Source organism: Lupinus angustifolius, chromosome LG04, assembly GCF_001865875.1.
Source record: "Lupinus angustifolius cultivar Tanjil chromosome LG04, LupAngTanjil_v1.0, whole genome shotgun sequence".
Lineage (NCBI taxonomy): Eukaryota > Viridiplantae > Streptophyta > Magnoliopsida > Fabales > Fabaceae > Lupinus > Lupinus angustifolius.
This window is the reverse complement of record NC_032012.1, coordinates 26050311-26069385: the sequence shown is the minus strand read 5'-3', so window position 1 is coordinate 26069385 and position 19075 is coordinate 26050311. Positions and strand designations below refer to the sequence as shown.

The 19075-nt window shown below is 32.8% G+C and overlaps 2 protein-coding genes across 3 annotated transcripts; both read right to left on the bottom strand.

Annotated features, from left to right (window-relative positions):
* On the bottom strand, positions 1425-5420 carry LOC109346669 (transcription factor UNE12-like). The gene is made up of 6 exons (XM_019586359.1): positions 4926-5420; positions 3612-3731; positions 3410-3475; positions 3033-3098; positions 2259-2336; positions 1425-2181 (listed from the first exon to the last, which is right to left on the bottom strand). The coding sequence occupies exons 1-6, from the start codon at positions 5229-5231 to the stop codon at positions 1966-1968; spliced, it is 852 nt and encodes a 283-aa protein (XP_019441904.1). The 5' UTR covers positions 5232-5420; the 3' UTR covers positions 1425-1965.
* LOC109346668 (guanylate-binding protein 4-like) lies at positions 7675-16374 on the bottom strand. Of its 2 annotated transcripts, XR_002107545.1 has the most exons (18): positions 16067-16374; positions 14788-14890; positions 13801-13870; positions 13655-13693; positions 13431-13548; positions 13279-13336; positions 12632-12696; positions 12443-12449; positions 12268-12328; positions 11793-11852; positions 11661-11680; positions 11504-11569; positions 10061-10228; positions 9253-9510; positions 8654-8866; positions 8298-8569; positions 7874-8131; positions 7675-7723 (listed from the first exon to the last, which is right to left on the bottom strand). XR_002107545.1 is itself a non-coding variant. In XM_019586358.1 (17 exons), the coding sequence occupies exons 1-17, from the start codon at positions 16147-16149 to the stop codon at positions 7993-7995; spliced, it is 1800 nt and encodes a 599-aa protein (XP_019441903.1). In that variant the 5' UTR covers positions 16150-16374; the 3' UTR covers positions 7750-7992. The 2 variants fall into 2 exon arrangements, 1 of the variants encoding a protein (XP_019441903.1); XM_019586358.1 differs by lacking the exon at positions 7675-7723 and having other exon boundaries at positions 7750-8131.

Below are 19075 nucleotides of genomic sequence, written 5' to 3'. Positions count from 1 at the left end.
TTGTATAAAAAAAATTAACTCCGGGTATTTTGTTAACAAAGTAAGTAATGTAAATAAAACCATGAAGGTGGTTTACAAAAAGAAATCTAAATCTAAAAGTTCAAAGGGATGTTATCAAGCAGGAGGTATATAACACAAGCCATCACCATGGAAACTTTATATGATTCTTAGCCCATCTCCCAAATAAACAAGTTGAAAATAATTTTAACTTTTTCTAGAAATGCAAGAGGTCTTTTAGAGAGTAAAAGGGACAATGACACATCCTAATCTTTAAATATCCCATCAAAGAATAACGTTGCAAGTATTTTATTTCAACTTCATCATATTATTGCAATACAAATAATTATCATTTAGTATCATACCACAATAGTGGAATAATGTTATTACTTAAAGAGGTCAATACATCAAATAATGTTATCCACAATTTGAAACAATTTTCGTCCTTTAATTCAACCAACTAGAGGCTTGCATCACGAAGATGATCTTTAACTTTCTGTTTGTCTTGTGCATTAAAAATAAAATGATGACTCTATTATTATGAGGAGGATAAACTCCTAATTAAAGCTTGAAAATTGACTCTAGTTAACTCTGTCATGACTCTAGTTGGAGTCACATTAGTTCTTTAGAGAGAACTTTAGAGAGTTTTTAATTTGATGTGGTTATTAAAATCTCAGTTCATTCAATTAAGAATAGATGTACCATCACTTTTCATGTTATAGAGAAGAAGGAGTTTGTTCATGAAATGATTTAGATCACTACTAATTACCAACGTGGCAAAGTTCAATCACTTCACATTGGTACATGTTTTTTTTATCATCCAGCTATATTTCATTTTATACGTACACTTCAAATTTATAATGTGATTAGATATAAATTAATATTAGGTGAATCATGGTGTTGCAATAGGGTATCATAAGCTTCCTTTTCCAACTTTAATTGTTTGGCAAGTTGGGTGAATAGATGAGTAAATGTTGAATTTAGCATAAATGAATTAGTTCATTAACACCGCACGATCCTTATATTCTGACTTATCTTGTCTTAGATTCACCTTTGAGTTATTGAGTAGAACAATTTAATTTTAATTTTAGACCCCAAATAAACCCTCATGTATGTCCTTAAATAACATATCACTCTGGCTATACCATGTACTTAATATTCCAAATAAACTCACCCTAAAGTATGAAAACAAAAAATAAGTGTTCAAATATTCTAAACCATACCACCAATATACATAAATATATATACACATATTAGTGGAAACTTGAAAGTAAAGGTTTTTTCACTTTTAGTTAGAGTTTACTGATATAGTCTCAGCAAAAAAGAAGTTAAAAAGAAAAGATTTATATGAATTAGGTAAAGGGAGCACCATAGTTGGCATTCCAAAGAAGTCACACTACTTTTGAATAAACAAGTCACGCACGCCCTTAACAAACAAAAAGCACCATCATTTTCAGATTGACTTACAACACCCAAACACTGTTAAAAGCAACCATTATACATTCAACTTCTGAATTTGAAATTCTCTTAAGAGTTACATCACTACTAATAATAAAAATATACAAACCACTCTAACCTTTAGAAGGTCCCACTTTCCACTACAAAATCTAAGGCCCACTACAAAAGTGCTTTCATCACGTTCCACTAACCCCCACCATGGATACAAAAAAGAAGAGCATATCAAGTGAACTTTGACAATTTCTTCCCCTTTACTTGAAATCTGACAAGACAATATGGGGTCCCCTTGTATTTTTATATGGCATTGAAATTGAACCCTTCATTAACAAAAGCAGAAAGAAAGGCAAAAAAGTAAGGACTATGGCATCTGACTTTGATTGCAACTTGATGTACACCAGTGACTAAAAACTAAGAGGGTTTGGAACAGACAAAGAAGTAGTGGGCCCTAGAAGTTTTAGGTAATCCCCTTGTAAGGACCACTAGATGGTGCAACATGTGGCTTAGTTCTATCTATGAAGGAGGATTAGTTTCAGGCTTAACTATGCTAGAGGAGTCTGATGGTTGTGACTGGTATATTGCTGATGCTAGTGAAATGGGCATGATGCAGAGAGCCTTTGATTGAAGAAATTGCATGGCAGCCCCAACATTTTCTTCCATAAGCTTAGCTACCTGCCTTTCTGTGCCATCGTTTGACCACTTCTCCCAAGCTGGTTGGTTTCCTTCCTCCTGATCAATACTAAATTTGATTAATATTTTCAAGGAAATCTAAATCTTGCCAGTTACATCTTTGATAGAACAATTACCTCGACCGATGACAGCGGGATGTCAGTTACCAGTGGTGCAACTGCACCAGCTCCACCCAGTCGACTCATGCTCAAAACCTGAGAGGGAGATAAAATATTAGTCATTTAAAGTCTTTTGCACTCTTAGTTTCTTATTGCTGACAAATTTAAATTTTGATCCTACAAAGAGCCATACTTTTATCCATTTTCATATTCAAACAGCAATACGTACTCCACATATGTTTAAAGTAATCAATGGAACTGTTACCATCTCTGTAGATATTGTTGCACTGCTCACAATTATTTAAAATTAGAGCTTCCATTGATGGAAAATTAGTTGTGACTCTGTAGATGAAGACCCGTGGATGGATATTATTGGGTAGTTAAAATAACTACAGTGCAAAATAGTGTGAAAAGGCCATCCAAGGAAGCACCGGCAATTTTAACAATAATTGTTGTTTGACAACTTGTCCTTACAGGTTATAATTATCCGTGCTTCCTTGGGTAGCATTTTCACACTATTGTGCACTGTCGCTATTTTAGCTATGGAAAAAGTCCATTGGCCAACAGTCCTTATCCAAAGTTGCAACTGGGATTCATAACCACAAGTTGAGTCCAAACTAAATGATGATCATGAAGATTGAGTAGTGAGGCTCAAAAGGCATAGGGTAGCAGATTTAACACACAAAAACACAACTCCCACTAAAAGTTGTCGGTAATTATAAACTAAGACCTATAAGGAAGGCAATCAAATAAAATAAAGGTAAAATCCATGAGGATCACAGGAGCATTAACCTTCACTTGAAGCCTTAAGAACTTGACATAATCCACAATTTCATCAAGCATGACAGCTTTATCAGTCTGAAAGGGTATAAAACAAACTAGTATTAGCAACAACTGAATAATTTTACGGCAGAGGGTCGAGGGAAATCTCACAGACCACATGTTATAAAATATCTATGAATTGAAGCCTTATATCTTAAGAAATTTTTAAATGCATAAACATCCTAACTTGTAGAAGTCAAAATGTCCATCTTTGTACATGTTACTCTTAATCATTTCTCACTTCTAGGTGAAGATGGAAAATAATCCCTTATTATCCAAAAACAAAAATTCCACTTACGAAGAACAATGTAAAACTACATATTTCAGAGGTGAGACAAGTCACATACCTTGTTGACACTAGGAACCAGTTCTTGCAAAGCCCTGATTCTTTCAGCTATTCTTTCTCTGCGCAACTGTTATCAAAATCATGAGATGAAGAATACAAAAAATTAGCTAATCAAAGAATAACAATGTCATTTTCTCCTCATTTTAAATGTTAAGCATCATAACAAGCAAAGTTTGTAGCCTTGAAAATATCACGGAGCTCACCCTTTCAGCTATGCTGTGTGGATCTGTAGCCTGTCCCCTTCTAGCTCGCACTCTGGGTCGCATTGCTGGTGGGTGTGGAGCAGTAGGAACGTTGGTAGGCATGGGTTGCCCACGAAAAACCTGCAAGGGGTATATCATCAAGAGAGAGAGAGGAGAAGAAATTCTACTTGAGCAACAACTCCCCCTGGCCCTCCCAAAAGCAGAAAAGATAGCATTGATATAAATATTTCTGAAAACTAAAAAACCAAGTGTATATATTTCTCCTGTGAGACTTGGCGAGTTTAAAGATTCCCAATACTGGCCCTAAGTACTGATGTCAAGGCAAAATAGCCTTAATTTTTACTAGACTAAGATTCTGACATATTCAACCAAGTCCGTGAAAACAGTTCCAGCCGGCTTTTACTAAAATGACCAAAGATTGGCCTCTAATGTTACACAGTCCATACCTAATCATAGATCATTCATCGACAACTTGAATTCTTATGCACTATGGCAAGTACTACCAGGATGATCCATCCGCCCATCAAGCAGAATTACAATAACAACAATTATTGAGGTTACAACTTACAACAAGCTGGTATGAACATAAGCATGCCCAACAATTATGTGACTAAACCGGCAGTTAAAGAACCTCAATTCTGAAACTTAATTATTTGCGAAGAAAGTACGGTGCTGCCGCTTAGGTGTTAATTCCATTAATGTCTAAAACATCTATTAATGTCTTTGAATTATATAGGCCAAGTGACCTGACATAAAGTAAAAAGGGAATCACAGTGAGCATATTATGATTAGAATACCGTAATGACCATGGCAAAACCTTGCCCTAAATAACATTTGATTTTTTTTCCATAAACTGTCTCCACCCATTTCATTTTCTTCATACCAAATATCTGATCCCGTCCCATCAACAAATTCTCATTTATTAAACAGCAATTATTGTCAATGTTCACTAAGGATTTTATGACTTTCATGTATTTCACTTCCCTTCAAAAATCAACTCACAAACATACCCGAAACAGAATAAATCTACCACAGAGCTCAAAACATTGTCGTTAAGGATCTGTTTGTGAGTTTGTTTCTAGAGATGAATGAAAGGGTAATGCTTGAGAACCATAAAATACAACTATGAGAAGGCCCAACTCTTCATTTTTCCTCCGAAAACCAACTCGCAAACAAACATGAAATCGATTTCACCAAAGATACTTAGTCCCTTACTAAAACATAAAAAAAGTTTCCATATTGTACTGAACCCATCGAACTTAAAGCACAAAATGATAACAGAAAAAGGAGATAGAAAATGAAAGAAATCGTTACATTCTTAGGTCTAACATCATCACGATAGCGATTAGCAGTAACAGAAACATCATCAGGTTTAACGAAACCTCCTTCAGCTTGTTCCAAACTCAAGCCTAAGTGATAGACAGGTGGTGAATGAAACGGAGGTTGGTTATCGGAGGAGTTCAGTTGAAGCATCATCGGAGGCGGTGAAGACACGGCGGCGGCGAAGGAGGAAGAGTCGGTGGATGGGAAAGGGGAATCGGAGGAAGGGAAAGTAGGAAGGGAGAGGATTTGTTCAAGGAAGTCGTCGGTGGGGGCCACATGAGAAGGGTGATTTGCCATTTTTTTTGAGGTGAGAGAATTAGAATCAGTGAATAATGTACATGAATGAAAGAAAGAGAGAATGAAAGAAAGAGAGAAAGAGAGAAAGAAAGAGAAATAACCCAATATTGTAACTATGATTGATTCTGGTTCTATTTCTTCCTCTGCTTTTCTACTTCTCAGTTACAACTTACAAGGAAGGGAGAGAGGGCTTTGGCTTTATCCCCCCTTTAATACTAATATAATAATACTAAAATCTATTTTTTTTCCTAGTATTAATATATCATCAAAAATAATTAATTTTTATCCAAAATCATGAAGGAATATCCATGTTAGTATAAAAAAACAAAAAAAAAGTTTAGTCGATAAATGTTAAATTACTAATGTAAGATCTCACTAAATCTTTTTTCAATTTATGTGAGTGATCATCGTTGGGAATTACATCTATTGTCTCATAATATATGTTCATGTAATTTGATGAAAAAATATATTTGAATTAAAATTTTAATTATTAAATATTTTTTAAACCAATCATAATTAATATTACATAAAATGTAAAAAAATGTAAGATTCACTATGTACTCTAGTTGTTGAGAGAGTTAGTTAGCATAGGTGAAAATACCCTTAATTATTAAAAAACACAATAATATTCGGTTAGTGGCAAAAAAATATGTAATCAACATAGGTGAAAATACCCTTAATTATTAAAAAACACAATAATATTCGGTTAGTGACCAGAAAATATGTAATCAAATTCTCTACTAAATTGACTATTAGTGTGAAATCTTTTTACGTTATATAATTGAAATATTGATTTCATAGATGAAATTGTCATTCTACTCAAAACTGTAATAGTAAATCCAACCCTTGTAGATTGAGAGTTATCACCACTTGTACCACACCCTGCAATGTATTTTTATTTTTACTTAGGATGAAGCTGTTCTCAAAGTGAAGCTCCAGAATTTGAGCTATGTGTTTTGTTTCTTATGTAAAAAAATTATTTTAATCTTTGTATAATTTTGTTATTTAATCATAAGTTGTAAGAGATTTGAGATATTATTTCCCATCACTTAATTTAGATACTCTATGGCAGGACGTTATAGCTAATCCAATTGCCTACCTAGTTTTGGTAGGTTTGGATAAGGCTTTTGTTTTTTTTTATGATTTTGACTTATTATTTTATTCTCTCTAAATTATCTTTTAGATATCACCTATATTATTTTTATTCATTTGTATTTTTTATGGATATTTTGGTGATTAAGTTTTAACCTTAAATGCAATATAAATAGAAGTTTAAAATTTATGCACCGACAATGTAAAGTTTTTTACAATATTAACATATCACTTACCATTAATTTATATTATTTTTTTTAGATTTAACGATGATTAATAAATCAATGACAGATAATTTGCTGACAGTGTAAAAAACACTTACATGTATACATATTAAATCCTATAAATAGATGGATGAGATTAAAAGTGGGTGTTTATACTTCCTCCTGGAATAAAGGATTCTTTCCACTTTTTCACTATAAAACTAATACAACTATTCTTTCAAAGTTAAAACTATTTTAGTGAAATATGGTCTTAAATAACTAGGTTTATCTCTTTAGATCCATTTCCCTAGTGTGCCCACTTGCCTAAGACAATTGAGTAATGGAAGAGGGTGCATGGGATCTCTAATTAACAACAAATGGACACAATTATATGAGTGTAAGTGTGTTCATTTTAAGTTTTTCAACCTAACCATATAGAAGTTAGGATTTTCAAATAAATTGTGCATTTCAGTTCAGTGTTATCTAACCATATCCAAGTTCGGATTTCATTTTATTTTAAATATTTTGATTTATTAAAATAATTAGGTGATAAAAATCAAAATTATTGGCATTTGCATGGACTAAAATCAAGGTTCGCTATATGTTCTAGGATTAAAACATATCTAAGCCTAATTGCTACAATTGCAGTGTTAAATATTAACAAACAATTAATACTTATTTCTATGTAGTCATATATGGTACATGTGTATTAATTAACTACAAAATTAATTGTTTTAAAATTAATCCCAACCATGTATTAAAGGGGACCTAATTTGATGTAATTTATTAATTGGGGTATATAAACAATCTATGTTTTATAAGAAATTAATGATATGAATTCACCCGTATGAAAAAATATTATGGTCCAAGACCACAATAAATAATCCTCCTATGAAGAGGGAAAAAACCCAAATAACATAGCTAGCACCATTTCGAATGTGATGTTAGGTTAACACAAGTTAACTTATTTTTTTATACTTTCTCATCTTTTTTGGGTAAAGAACTAATCATTTTGAGGTTATTGGTTGTCCTCCTAACAAGTATCGTTCTCAGGAATTGAACCATCAACTTTGGGGATCTAGTGGAACCTTACACCTATATCAACTTCTTGTTGAGACAAAAAAAAAGTTCACTTGTTTGTGCAAAGTTCAGATAATAATAAATAGCAAAGTATCTAACCAATATTATTAATTTACTCTAAAATCCAACACAAGTAACCTGTTTAGTAATACACATTAGTTAAATCAATTAGATCTAATTATGGTTAGAAAGAACATTTTGGAGGAACTTAAGTTATATAGAAGCTGATAGAGAGGTTATTGAGCCTCTCTTTTTTCACCTTTTTACACTCTATAAAGAACCTTTTAAGAAGAGAAAAAGGAGGTTGGCAAGCTTCATGTACAAAAAAAGTAAAAGCTCACCAAAAGTGATTAATTAAATTCTTAAAGCATGCCTGCACAGTAGACTTAATCTGTTCTTGGTCGATTTGGACTACTTTTATTGCTGCTGTATAAAGGTAATAGCTGTGATCCATATTTCCTTCTACCATAACACCTCCAATAAAGAATAAACAATGACACCATTACACCAAGGGGAATAGCCCATCTGTTTCAAATTCAATCATCAAATTATTATATAACATATTCTATAAAATGTTACCATTCCTAATTAGAAAAGATAAAGAACGAAAGGTTAGTATGGGAAACACATATTTTGAGTCTTAAAAATCGGAACGCGGCAATTACTAAAGAGAAAATGAAGCTAAAGTTACCTGTCAAGATCCAATATTGGGCTGTAAACAAGAGTTTCCCAAGTTGCAACTATAAAATGCCAAACTGGGTTATAGTAAAGAGACTCTGCTGTCCAAAACATTCTGGTGTAGGTCTCAAGAAATATAAAGAGTATCCATGCTCCAACTTCAATCAAGATGAACTTTATAATAAAGCGGCCGATCACTACCATGACCAGGGAGAAGACCACCAACCAATTGAAAAGCCGGTGGTTGTACTCCTTTATAAATAGAGACCGAGATTTCCCCAACATCTGCATATACATTTGTTACACCAAGGCGTATTGAGCATTCGAACCAGTAAAAAAAATTATGAACTGAAAATTTTTGTATCGGACCTTCATCATGCGTTGCTCGTAATTTGTTTTTGAAGGACCAACACATTCTTGCTCAAAACTACTATTGCATTGTAGGAAACCGGCATTAAATTTCGCCATGGAAGGAAGCCTGAGAACTTGAAGTTGATCCATTATGTCCTCACATCTAGTGTACAATCCCTCACAGAGCTTCGAAGATTGATACTCATTTTGCAAAATAACATTCTTATAAACCTGCATAATTTTCCCCGATGAATATAAGCTGTAAGTCATCATATTCAAATTCCAAGAACTGAGTAATTCATATTGCAGAGAACCAAAGATCACCAAATCATCAAATATATGCCTGATATGATCACATGCTGATTGAGAATTCCATCAACAAGATTATAAATCATATACAGGATCTTCCAAACATATCAATTACCAGAAAAGAAAAATTATTTATTAACTTGATTAATTTAATTTTGCTAAAAGCCTGAAGAGTTCAAAACCATACAACTGTATTTGATAAGGGAAAGTCATTCAGCTAGCATTTTCAAATATAATTTTTGTTACTGTATTCTTAATTAACCAATGATACTGATATTTTGTGCTTTCAATCAATATTCAAACAATACCTTCTGTATTTCTTCATCCAACTGCACGATCGATTTCTTAGCATGGTGACGGCCAAAATGCTGCTGATCAAAGACTTGCATTACTTCATCTCTAGACTTGTCATGGGCCTCTTGCAAAGATACCTCTGGACGAGGTAGATCCAATGTTGCCATCTTTTCACTAAACAACTTGAGACATTTCTCAAGGATGCCCTTATTGAAAACCTCCACGAGAGAGCCTGTTGATGGAATATCTCCTTTGTTCAAGGCATCAAGTATCTAAATTTGAAATGTCAGAAAGTGGTTTAATGGAGAAGCACAGAATGAAGCCACATCAAAAGCATTATCTTATTTTAACTGTGCAATTAGTAACCTCAATCTGACTGTAGTACACTGAGAAATAAGTAAAATATTCCAGAAGTTCAAATTAGAGCAAGTGAAAAGGTAAAACTATGTGTCGCTTGCTAAAGTTCAAGGTTAAAGTATTGCTAGGAACAAATCATTTCTACTCTAACCTATAATAATAATTGCAAAAGGCATAAATTCAGAAAATTGGTTCTAGTTACAAAACCTTAAACCCGAAATTAGAACTTCTAAGGCAATGATAAGGGGAATGCAAAACTGTAAAGCACTATGTGAGATTAAGCTATGGTTTATGCTACTTGATTAACAGATTATAACTGTATACTATTACGAGATCATGTAACATGCAGAGTCCTCCATAGAGGTCCACCACAAACTATATTCAAATAAATAATGTGTTGCACAAAGTGGAAAACTGTTTAGAAGCTTTAGTCCTCCTATAAAGAGAACAACAAAAAGTAAGTACCTGCTCCAGGAAGGAAACAAACTCCTTCCCACTTAGAGTCTTTCCCTGTACAATCTTTGGACGGACCATGCTAGCAACAAGTTCTTTCAATTGCTCCTTTCGCTTAACATATAATTGATCAAGTTCGGCATCCTTCATTTCACAAAGTTTTGTCCGCTGGAGATGTGGCTATTTAAGATCAAGTTTCAATGATCAGTTAGATCAACAAATGGAGCGAGTTTATATAAAAATCAAGCATCACATTCTAAAATAGCGAATGTTTCTATCAATAAATAACAGTAATTTATATACATGGGCACGACTGTCACATGCAAAGAAAACTGCAGATAGCTCTTACTTCAAATATCACTTGAAATCTTACATCAGAACCAGAGAAATAAAGAAAACAAAAAAATCCCAATACTAAGATCACATGTCCCGATAAGGACATGATCTTAATGTAGATAGTTCTTAAAAAACCAGACATGCCAGGATGGAATTTGTCAGGCCTATCAATGGCCTACTTCAACAAGACAAGCCTGTTTGGCTTGTCGAGATGACCTATTTATTTACTATTAAATGTGTATATATCCATATATGTTAAAGCATTTAAAGTACAAACATAATTTTTTACTTATATATTACCGTACTATATTTATTTTATACTGAATATAATAATTTCTTAAACCTATTCATAAATTTAACTGTTTAGAACATTTTGGCTTATATGATAGCCCTTGGAATTTACGCATTTAAATAAGTCTCAGGGTCAAACCAGACTTGTGTTTTCATAAACATGCCAAACTGAGGCCCAAAAAATTGCCTATGATAAAACTGCCTAGGCTCAAGTGGATGTTTTACAAAAACTGCCTATGACAAAAATGCCTTAAGTCTTAACATGTAACTGGTGCTTTTCAAACTTATTACAGAAATTAACAGTAGACATGAAGTGGCAGAATTAGGGGGTGGGGGAGGGGGCATGGTTTTTTGTACCTAATACTAAAGTGTTCAGTTTTGCACTGGATTGGTTACCATGATCGATGCAAGTCAAATTCAGCCTAATATGGGCACAATCTCTAAATTATAATTTCTATCCCCAAATTTTGACAATACAATTGAAAAGTCAATAGTGTCCTCTAGTTGAAGACAAAAGACTTGTCATGAAGGCATGAAGAAAACCACCAAGGCAACATGCTAATATCGGATAACTTAGAGAAACATTACTCTCGTCTTTGCGATATATATGACACTGACAATGAGATTTGCTACCATGACAGTAAAAAGTTATGAAATCTTCTGTAAAGATCAACAATGAGTCCCATTTTCATATAACAAATGCAAAGCAACTGAACTTATTTACAAGCAAAAGCTCCACGTGACAGGATTCTAAATAAAGAAGCCCAAATTGGGGTTATAAAGGTAAAAAAAATGAAACGAAATAAAATATATGGGACAAATGCATACTTGTGGTAAACTAAAGGCAGTGCTGTTGTCACCCATAATAGCCAATGAATCTCGGATCTGATTGACCTGTTGAAGTTAACTTTTAGTAAAAATGTTCAGTTCCAGACTAGTAATACTTTAATGATAAAAAGAAACAGAACTTCACAAGAGAAAATACCATGTCAATATTTTTGTTCCCTGCAATTAAATAAGAAACAAAGCCTTCCATTAGACCGTTTGTTTTATAAAATAAGGAGAATCACACTGAATGAAGTAAATTTCTGTCAAAGCTATAAGTAATGGTACAAACCATCGATGTTGGGGACTCGCTGAAGAGCTTCATTCACCATTTCTTGCACTGATTTTCCTTCTGTAGACAATTCAGGAAAATATCAGTATCCAACAGACTGTACATGATCGATTTCCAGGACTAACTCTAACAAACACTCAACATTTTAAACAAAGATTTCATTATATCTCTAACACCAGCACTCATGCTAGAGCCCTTGGGCTTGAAGCATGGAAAGGCACTTTCCCATTTTATCCTATGTTGAACTTCAATTTCAATTTACAAGAATAGGGGTGCCGAGGATTGAACTCTTAACCAATTGGCCATAGAGTCTCTAATGCCAAGAGATGCAATGCCTAGAATTCGTGAGTGACCAGAACATTTTATTGGGGTGGTCGGCAGGAAATTCAAGGAAAGGGGGCAAAGGATGGATAAAAAGGGTAGCAGACAACTTGCTGATGTACCAACATGAGTAAGGAAGTTTTCATTAACTTACGCAGAAAATCACGTTGGATAAGCCACAAGAGCTTAGCAGGTTCAAATGCAACATCTTGGCCCTATAAAATTTCCAAACATTCCAACAAAAAATCACATTATCAATGACAAAGTAGTAGAAAATGAAAAGGAAAAAAACAAAGGTTAGAGTGGCAGTAGTGAGGCCTTTGGTTTACCTTCACCCTGTTCAGCATACAGCAGTTGCAATTTTTGGGTGTAAGCAATTTGAAATCAAACAAACAAGTTAGTACATTAACTTCTAACCCAAAGAAAGTTGTTTTACTATTCAATATTAAGATGATAGGGAAGGAAATTTTGATAATATACAGAATGTAAAAAAGATTGAAGTTTATCAAGAAGCAAACCTCCCATAAAATTCTTCAGCAAGCTCAACCGCAAAAGAAAGTCGAGAGATGTCAGCTTCACGTATCTGAATACACAAAGGTGGAAACATTTAGATTGGCCTAAAAATTAAACAAAGATATCTGCCGATTGTGGACTTTGAGATTATTCAGCCTCTACCAACTACCAAGTAATTGAAAGTTGATACCAGCAAACTTGTACATGCAGTCAAGTTTCTAGAAATAAAACTGGTCTGTGCTCACTGGTACAAAGCGAAACGGTAATGCAACACTATTTACAAACTTAGAAATGTAAACCCAGCATAAGGTAGGGTTTTCTCTCAATGTCAGACCACTAAAATCTGTCCATTTCAGATGTAAGGTAATCCAAGAAAATCTACTGAGGGGCCTACAGCCCAAACAATAAGGAAAGTTTCATAGCAAAGGACTACTTATAATATTAGAGTTAATCAATATAATGCTATCAGAATATAACCTAGACCAATATATACCCATCATAATCACTCAGAAACCAACATCATTACTCAATAAAAAAAGCTTTTCTAGATTGTTCAGTCTCAAATGAAGGACTTTGTTCTTTATCCATTTAACATTACAGCAAGATAAACAACAGCAATGAACACAACTAGAGGAGGAGAACAATAGCTAACCGTCTCAGGCAGATTATATATAAGCACAGAACTCATCACAGTTGCCAGAGCAAATATCCTGCAAAAGCAAATGCAAGGAAAGGACAACTTAAAAATTATATATGATTCAAGTTCAACACAAAACACGGAATGCATGATCAGTCAGCAATTACCGATCATCATATACATTGGACTTCCCAATACTTTCAAATCCTTCTGTATCAAGGTATAAGACAGAAGTTCTTACTCCATCAATATCTAACTCTATAGGGGTTCCCCAAATCCATATTCCTGTATGACGTGAAGAAGACGAGAATAAAAACAGATGGTAAAGAATTATCTAAATCCAATTCAACATAAGTACATAAACATGAGGAAAATGTCAATCTCAATTCACCTTTGGTCTTGGTGTCACGCATGTGCCCAACACCAAACCCTAACAAAACAAACATATTAGTTCACAGAAAACTATTGAATATTGGCACGAAAATTTCTTTTCATGTGGGTGGTGAGGGTAAATTCTAGCAGCTATAAAAAAAGCACCTTCATCACATGAAAGAGAGAGAAGTTGGTTAAGCAAAAAAGATTTTCCAGAGCGATACGGACCAATCACCTGATAAAGCAGCCATAAATCGATCAAAGTTAAACTTGCAAACATTTAATCAGGAACTTGACAACAATTCTTCAATACTACACAAGTTTGCTTCAATATGAATCACTAACCATGTTAATCAAGTTAGTACACAACACTATGAATTGAAGAGGGATTTAAGAAAACAATTAATCGTAAAAAAATTCACCAATTACGAAGAACAAAATAAATTGTATGGAATTCAAGAAAGGAATAAAGTGTAAATAAAAAGAAAAGAATATCTCAAACTTGTCTTCAGATACTAAGACTTATTTAACATTTGAACTAATCAGAAACTCTTGAAAAGAGAAAATGCAAAAGTGAGACCATGTCCTAAAGCAAGTATCTGAATTCACATTATGAGAAGAAGAAGAAGAAATGACAATCTTCAACTTTGGTTGTTTTTGTAACTAAACTTAAATTAATTTGAAGACTTCACCTATTTATAAAATTTTCTGCCACATCTTTTGGGGATGAAAATCAATTTATGAAATATTGGAAGTTCCACCCTTTGGACAATACTCGCATTGTAATATTTATTATAGGCCAATTTATTCAAATATGCCCATATCATCACACTTTGAAGCTGATGCAACAGTATATATGTCTTTTACTCTAATTCATATTTCAATTTAAATCGAAAGCTGGCATGTTGCCCATCAGCTGTTTGAGAACAAGCAAATAGAGCTGGTGTTCAAATAGCAATTAGCAAAACATGGCACGGAAAAAGGATTGGTTATGTGGATTATGTTGATCGACATGATATTATTAGCGAATCGCTACATTATGAACCAGATCATCTCATCATCACTACAAGTTCATGAAAAGCCATATTAAAAATATAAGGTAAAATCCAAAGTTACAAACAGTGCATGCTTTAAAGTTGAAGTCAAACGTACTGCTACTGATGAGATGGGGTTGGTTATTCTCTCAATAGCCTCCAATCCTTCTCTTGAAAGACGAAGTTTTGTATGACCCGGATCAGGTTCCACAATGGGAAAGCTGTACATACAGAAAATAGGAATAAATAAGGGAAGCTGGCTACTATATGAAATTGAAAAGTATAAAATGCACTTCATAACAGGCCAAAGAAACATAGCCATACAACACCCAAGAGGACAACAACAACCACCAACTCTTTTCCAACTAGGTGGAGTTACTGACATGAACCAAACAATGTTACAATGTTGTATCATAAGTATATCTATAGACAACCAATTGAAACCTAAATCTTTCTTAATAGTTTCGCATATAGTTTTTCTTGATCTCTCTCTGCTTCTAGCGACTAGGCTACCCTCCATCCTATCTACTCTCTTTACAGAGGCTGCTACAGGTCTTTTGCGCGCTTGCTCAAACCACCTAAGGCAAAACTCTACCATTTTAAACAGAACCTAAGAGGAGAGTTGACTAAAACAAAGCATAGGAATAGAATGATGATTATAACAGAATTAACACAGAAAATTGCTCATTATTCCCACGAATCAATAACGATAACAGCAAAAGTGTCCTGAGTCCAGAGAAATACGAAAATATACATACACTGTATGATATTTTCAGGACCACTTGAATGTAAAGACAATAGCACACTAAATCTACATATCAACACCTGAGATAAAGTACTTACTTGAAATTGAAAGTGCTATGGTCACTAAGGACATAGTTCTGTAGGGTATCCCTTGGGTATCACATTTTATTCATAATGTTAAGTATTCAACAAATTATATAAGAAAGAGAAACATAAAGCCTACAAGTCCAACTACAATTAACATATATCCTATGCTATTAGCAAAAAAAATCATCAAGTCACATCTTTCCACATGTTTTAGACTATCTTACTATTGAAGACAATAAATAAAAGGGGTGGACTTTTTTGAAGTGCTTTTTATATCTTCTATGAAATAAAATCATAATCTAATTTATTCCATTTTTAGTTTCTTTTTTATGCAACCAGAGCCTTCACACGAATCTTAGAAAAAAAAGGATAAACAAAACAGGAGTGAAATTCACATGACGCAATGAATAAGGAAAACAAAAAACGTATTTGGTGGATCTAAAAAGTTAAAAAGATTAAATTTTGAAAGCTATCAACAGTTAACAATAACCAGATCTTAGATATACATGAATAAAAACTAATGGGTATATCAAATATAAGAACGAGCAAGGTAAAAAAATACTAACGCTTGGTGATAATTATCAATGGAGAAGGAACAAGTAACGAAGATGAAGAGGAAGAGAAGCTGAAACAATGAATGAGGGTCCATAACGCAATTCAAAATGCGTTAGAAGAAAGAGATTGAGATCATAATGAAGAGAAAGTGTTGATTTGAAGTGTAATAAAAATTGGATCTGAAGTTAAAGGAAATCACGGAGAATAGAGAAAGTTAAGAATAAGAATGATGGAAAAGGAAGATAACTCAGACAACGTGGGTTTTGGTTTTACTTCTTCTCAGTTGTACCTCGTTAATTGTGAATGCTGCAACCATGAAACCATTTATGGTCAATAATCAATTCAAATCTTTAATTAAATCTAAAGATTTGAGAAGTGAAATAGTGAATATTGGAGGAAAATGAATAGTCATTTATTATCTTGTGAATATAAAAATATTCAATTATATTTTATAATGATATAATGATATATTATTCATCCTTTCCATATTGGTCTATGGACTTCTTCTTAAGCATTCTATTTTTTCAAAGTTAGTGATTTGTACAAAATTAATGACCAAGATTTTATCTTATGGTTGATCTAATTTTTCTATTTCTGTAATTTCACTATCTTTAATTTTTTTAATTATTTCTACCTGATTACTCAACATTTACTAATGACCAAGATTTTATGTTATTGATTTTTAATTAAATATCCGTATTTGATTTTCTTGTAAGTTTTTAGAATAAAATTTTGTCAAAATGTAAATGTGTAGTTAATATAAGCAATGTAACAATTAAATTATTTAAATTTTAAAAATATAAAATTAGTTTTGTTAATATCGGGAATTCATTTTAAGCAATGTATTTGACTTGTTTATGTTTTCACGTAGAAAAAACATAAACATTGGTCCAAATTTCACCAAATTAATGTATTTAAGTTAAATTGAATGTTTAATTTTTTTAATCTTTATTTTTAAGATTCTCTGTTGAAGAGATTTGTATTTCTCATCAGCATCAAAAAATTTGCTGTTTTTTGTTGGTTGGCATCTATTATTATAATACGGAAAAAATATTATTGTCCTCACTACTCAATTGTACATCCAATTTAATTTACCATGATGTTTTGTCATACATGAATAATTTATATTTCACACATAAATAATTGAAATTTTACAACTTATAAATTAATTTATAAATACCTAGATAAATAAATGTCATGTGATATTTTCAATTATAATTTTATTAGCTATATATATATATATATATATAATACTTTCAATTATAATTTTATTTAGCAACACTAATTTAATTAGCTCTACATAACACTTTCAATTATCTTTACAATTAACTATACGTTAGTTTTTGTACAATCAACAAATTTTAAATCACACACACTCCCATGAACTTGGACTCATTTCCCTCTCCTTTTCGAAATAGCGAATGAAAATAAAATAAAGCAAGATAGGAATGTGGCTAAAAAAGCTACAACAACACACTTTTGTGAAAAAAAAAAGCTATCTCATCCTTTCTGTTCATCATTTGATATTCACACTAATTTTGATCGTGATATTGTGACTTTCTTTTTCAACGAATCTCTTTCCTAATGTCAGCAATTATCTTTTACATTACCTAGTAACTTACTTTTATCGAGACATATCTATTGTCTCACTTTTTATATCAGATCATGTATCATTAATTTTAATTGGTTTAAAAAATATTTAAATTAAAATTATAGTTATTAAATAGTTTTTTGGTCAATTACATTTCCTAGCATGTGGACGGAGAGAATATCTGCTTCTATTTGTACTTAACCACTAGACCAACTTTCTTCATGTTTACCAAAGATTAATATAGATGTTTTACGAGTTTAAAATTTATATATTTATAGTGCAAAGTTTTTTATACTCTTAGTATATTATTCATCATTGATTTGTATTATTTTTGTCTGAGAGTCAATAATTGTTAACAAATCAATGGTGAATAATTTGCTGACAATGTAAAAAACTCGTACACTGTTTATAGGATATACACATTAAATCCTTGTTTTATATATACATGGGCTACCTACTTGGTGCAACTTGGCTGTTAGCTTTACATTCACACAACATTAGGGGCTAGACCCACTTCCACCTTCCAATTCATAGAGGGGTTTTTGGGTCCGAAACTTATGGGTTGTTCTATAGTTTAACCTCTTCGTAGCCCACACTAGGTCAGGCCCAGGCCATTCATTTCTTTATACCATTTTCATATTGATATTGTAACAGTAAGAATCGGCATAAGACAATATAAATGTTGTAAATAAAGCAATAAAAAATTAAATGATAAAACATAAGTTTATATTTGATTTATTGGATGTGTAAAAAAATGTTGGAACACAAAACCGAAACAGAGAAGGAAGAAGTTGGCTTTGAGAGAAAGAAAGAATGATAGTGAAAACAGAAAGAAAATGTGCAGATTCAAAGTGTGAGAATTAGAGAAAAGTGTATGCAAGAAAAGAGAATTCAATCTTCTTCATTATTGATCAAGTTACACAAGTTGCTATTTATAGTAAGCTAGTGACTAACTAACTTAACAGAATTTTGAATTATTACTATTTTTAACATCCCCTTAATTCGAAATTTTTCAGCAATAACAACAAAGAATAACAATGAAATTCAATCTAACTCAGCAACTCTTGCACTTGATTTAATCAATTTCAGCAACTTGCACACCAATTCTCCTTCTTAGCTCCTTAAACCTCTCTACCTTGAGGGGTTTAGTCATGATATCAGCCAATTGAAGCTCACTTTTACAGTGGGAGAGCTTCAATTTACCCTCTGCAACCTGCTGTCTAAGGTAGTGGTACCTTGTCTCAATGTGTTTGCTTCTTCCATGTGAGACTGGATTCCTAGCCAAATCAATTGCTGACTTATTGTCTATCAGCAACTCCACCTTGTCTTCAATGTCAATGTTTAACTCCATTAGCAAAGCAGAGAGCCATATTGCTTGACAAGCAGTGGCACAAGCAGCAATGTATTCTGCTTCACAAGTTGATAGAGC

Bases quoted from the DNA above. Each gene is read 5' to 3' on its own strand.
- LOC109346669 (XM_019586359.1), bottom strand. From the start codon at position 5,231: ATGGCAAATCACCCTTCTCATGTGGCCCCCACCGACGACTTCCTTGAA. The intron at 3,732-4,925 runs GTAACGATTTCT...TACCCCTTGCAG, and splicing joins ATGATGTTAGACCTAAGAAT to GTTTTTCGTGGGCAACCCAT. The intron at 3,476-3,611 runs GTGAGCTCCGTG...TTTTGATAACAG, and splicing joins CACACAGCATAGCTGAAAGG to TTGCGCAGAGAAAGAATAGC.
- LOC109346668 (XM_019586358.1), bottom strand. From the start codon at position 16,149: ATGGACCCTCATTCATTGTTTCAGCTTCTCTTCCTCTTCATCTTCGTT. The intron at 13,871-14,787 runs GTACGTTTGACT...CTGCTTTATCAG, and splicing joins ACCCCATCTCATCAGTAGCA to GTGATTGGTCCGTATCGCTC. The intron at 13,549-13,654 runs GTGAATTGAGAT...CACGTCATACAG, and splicing joins GCGTGACACCAAGACCAAAG to GAATATGGATTTGGGGAACC.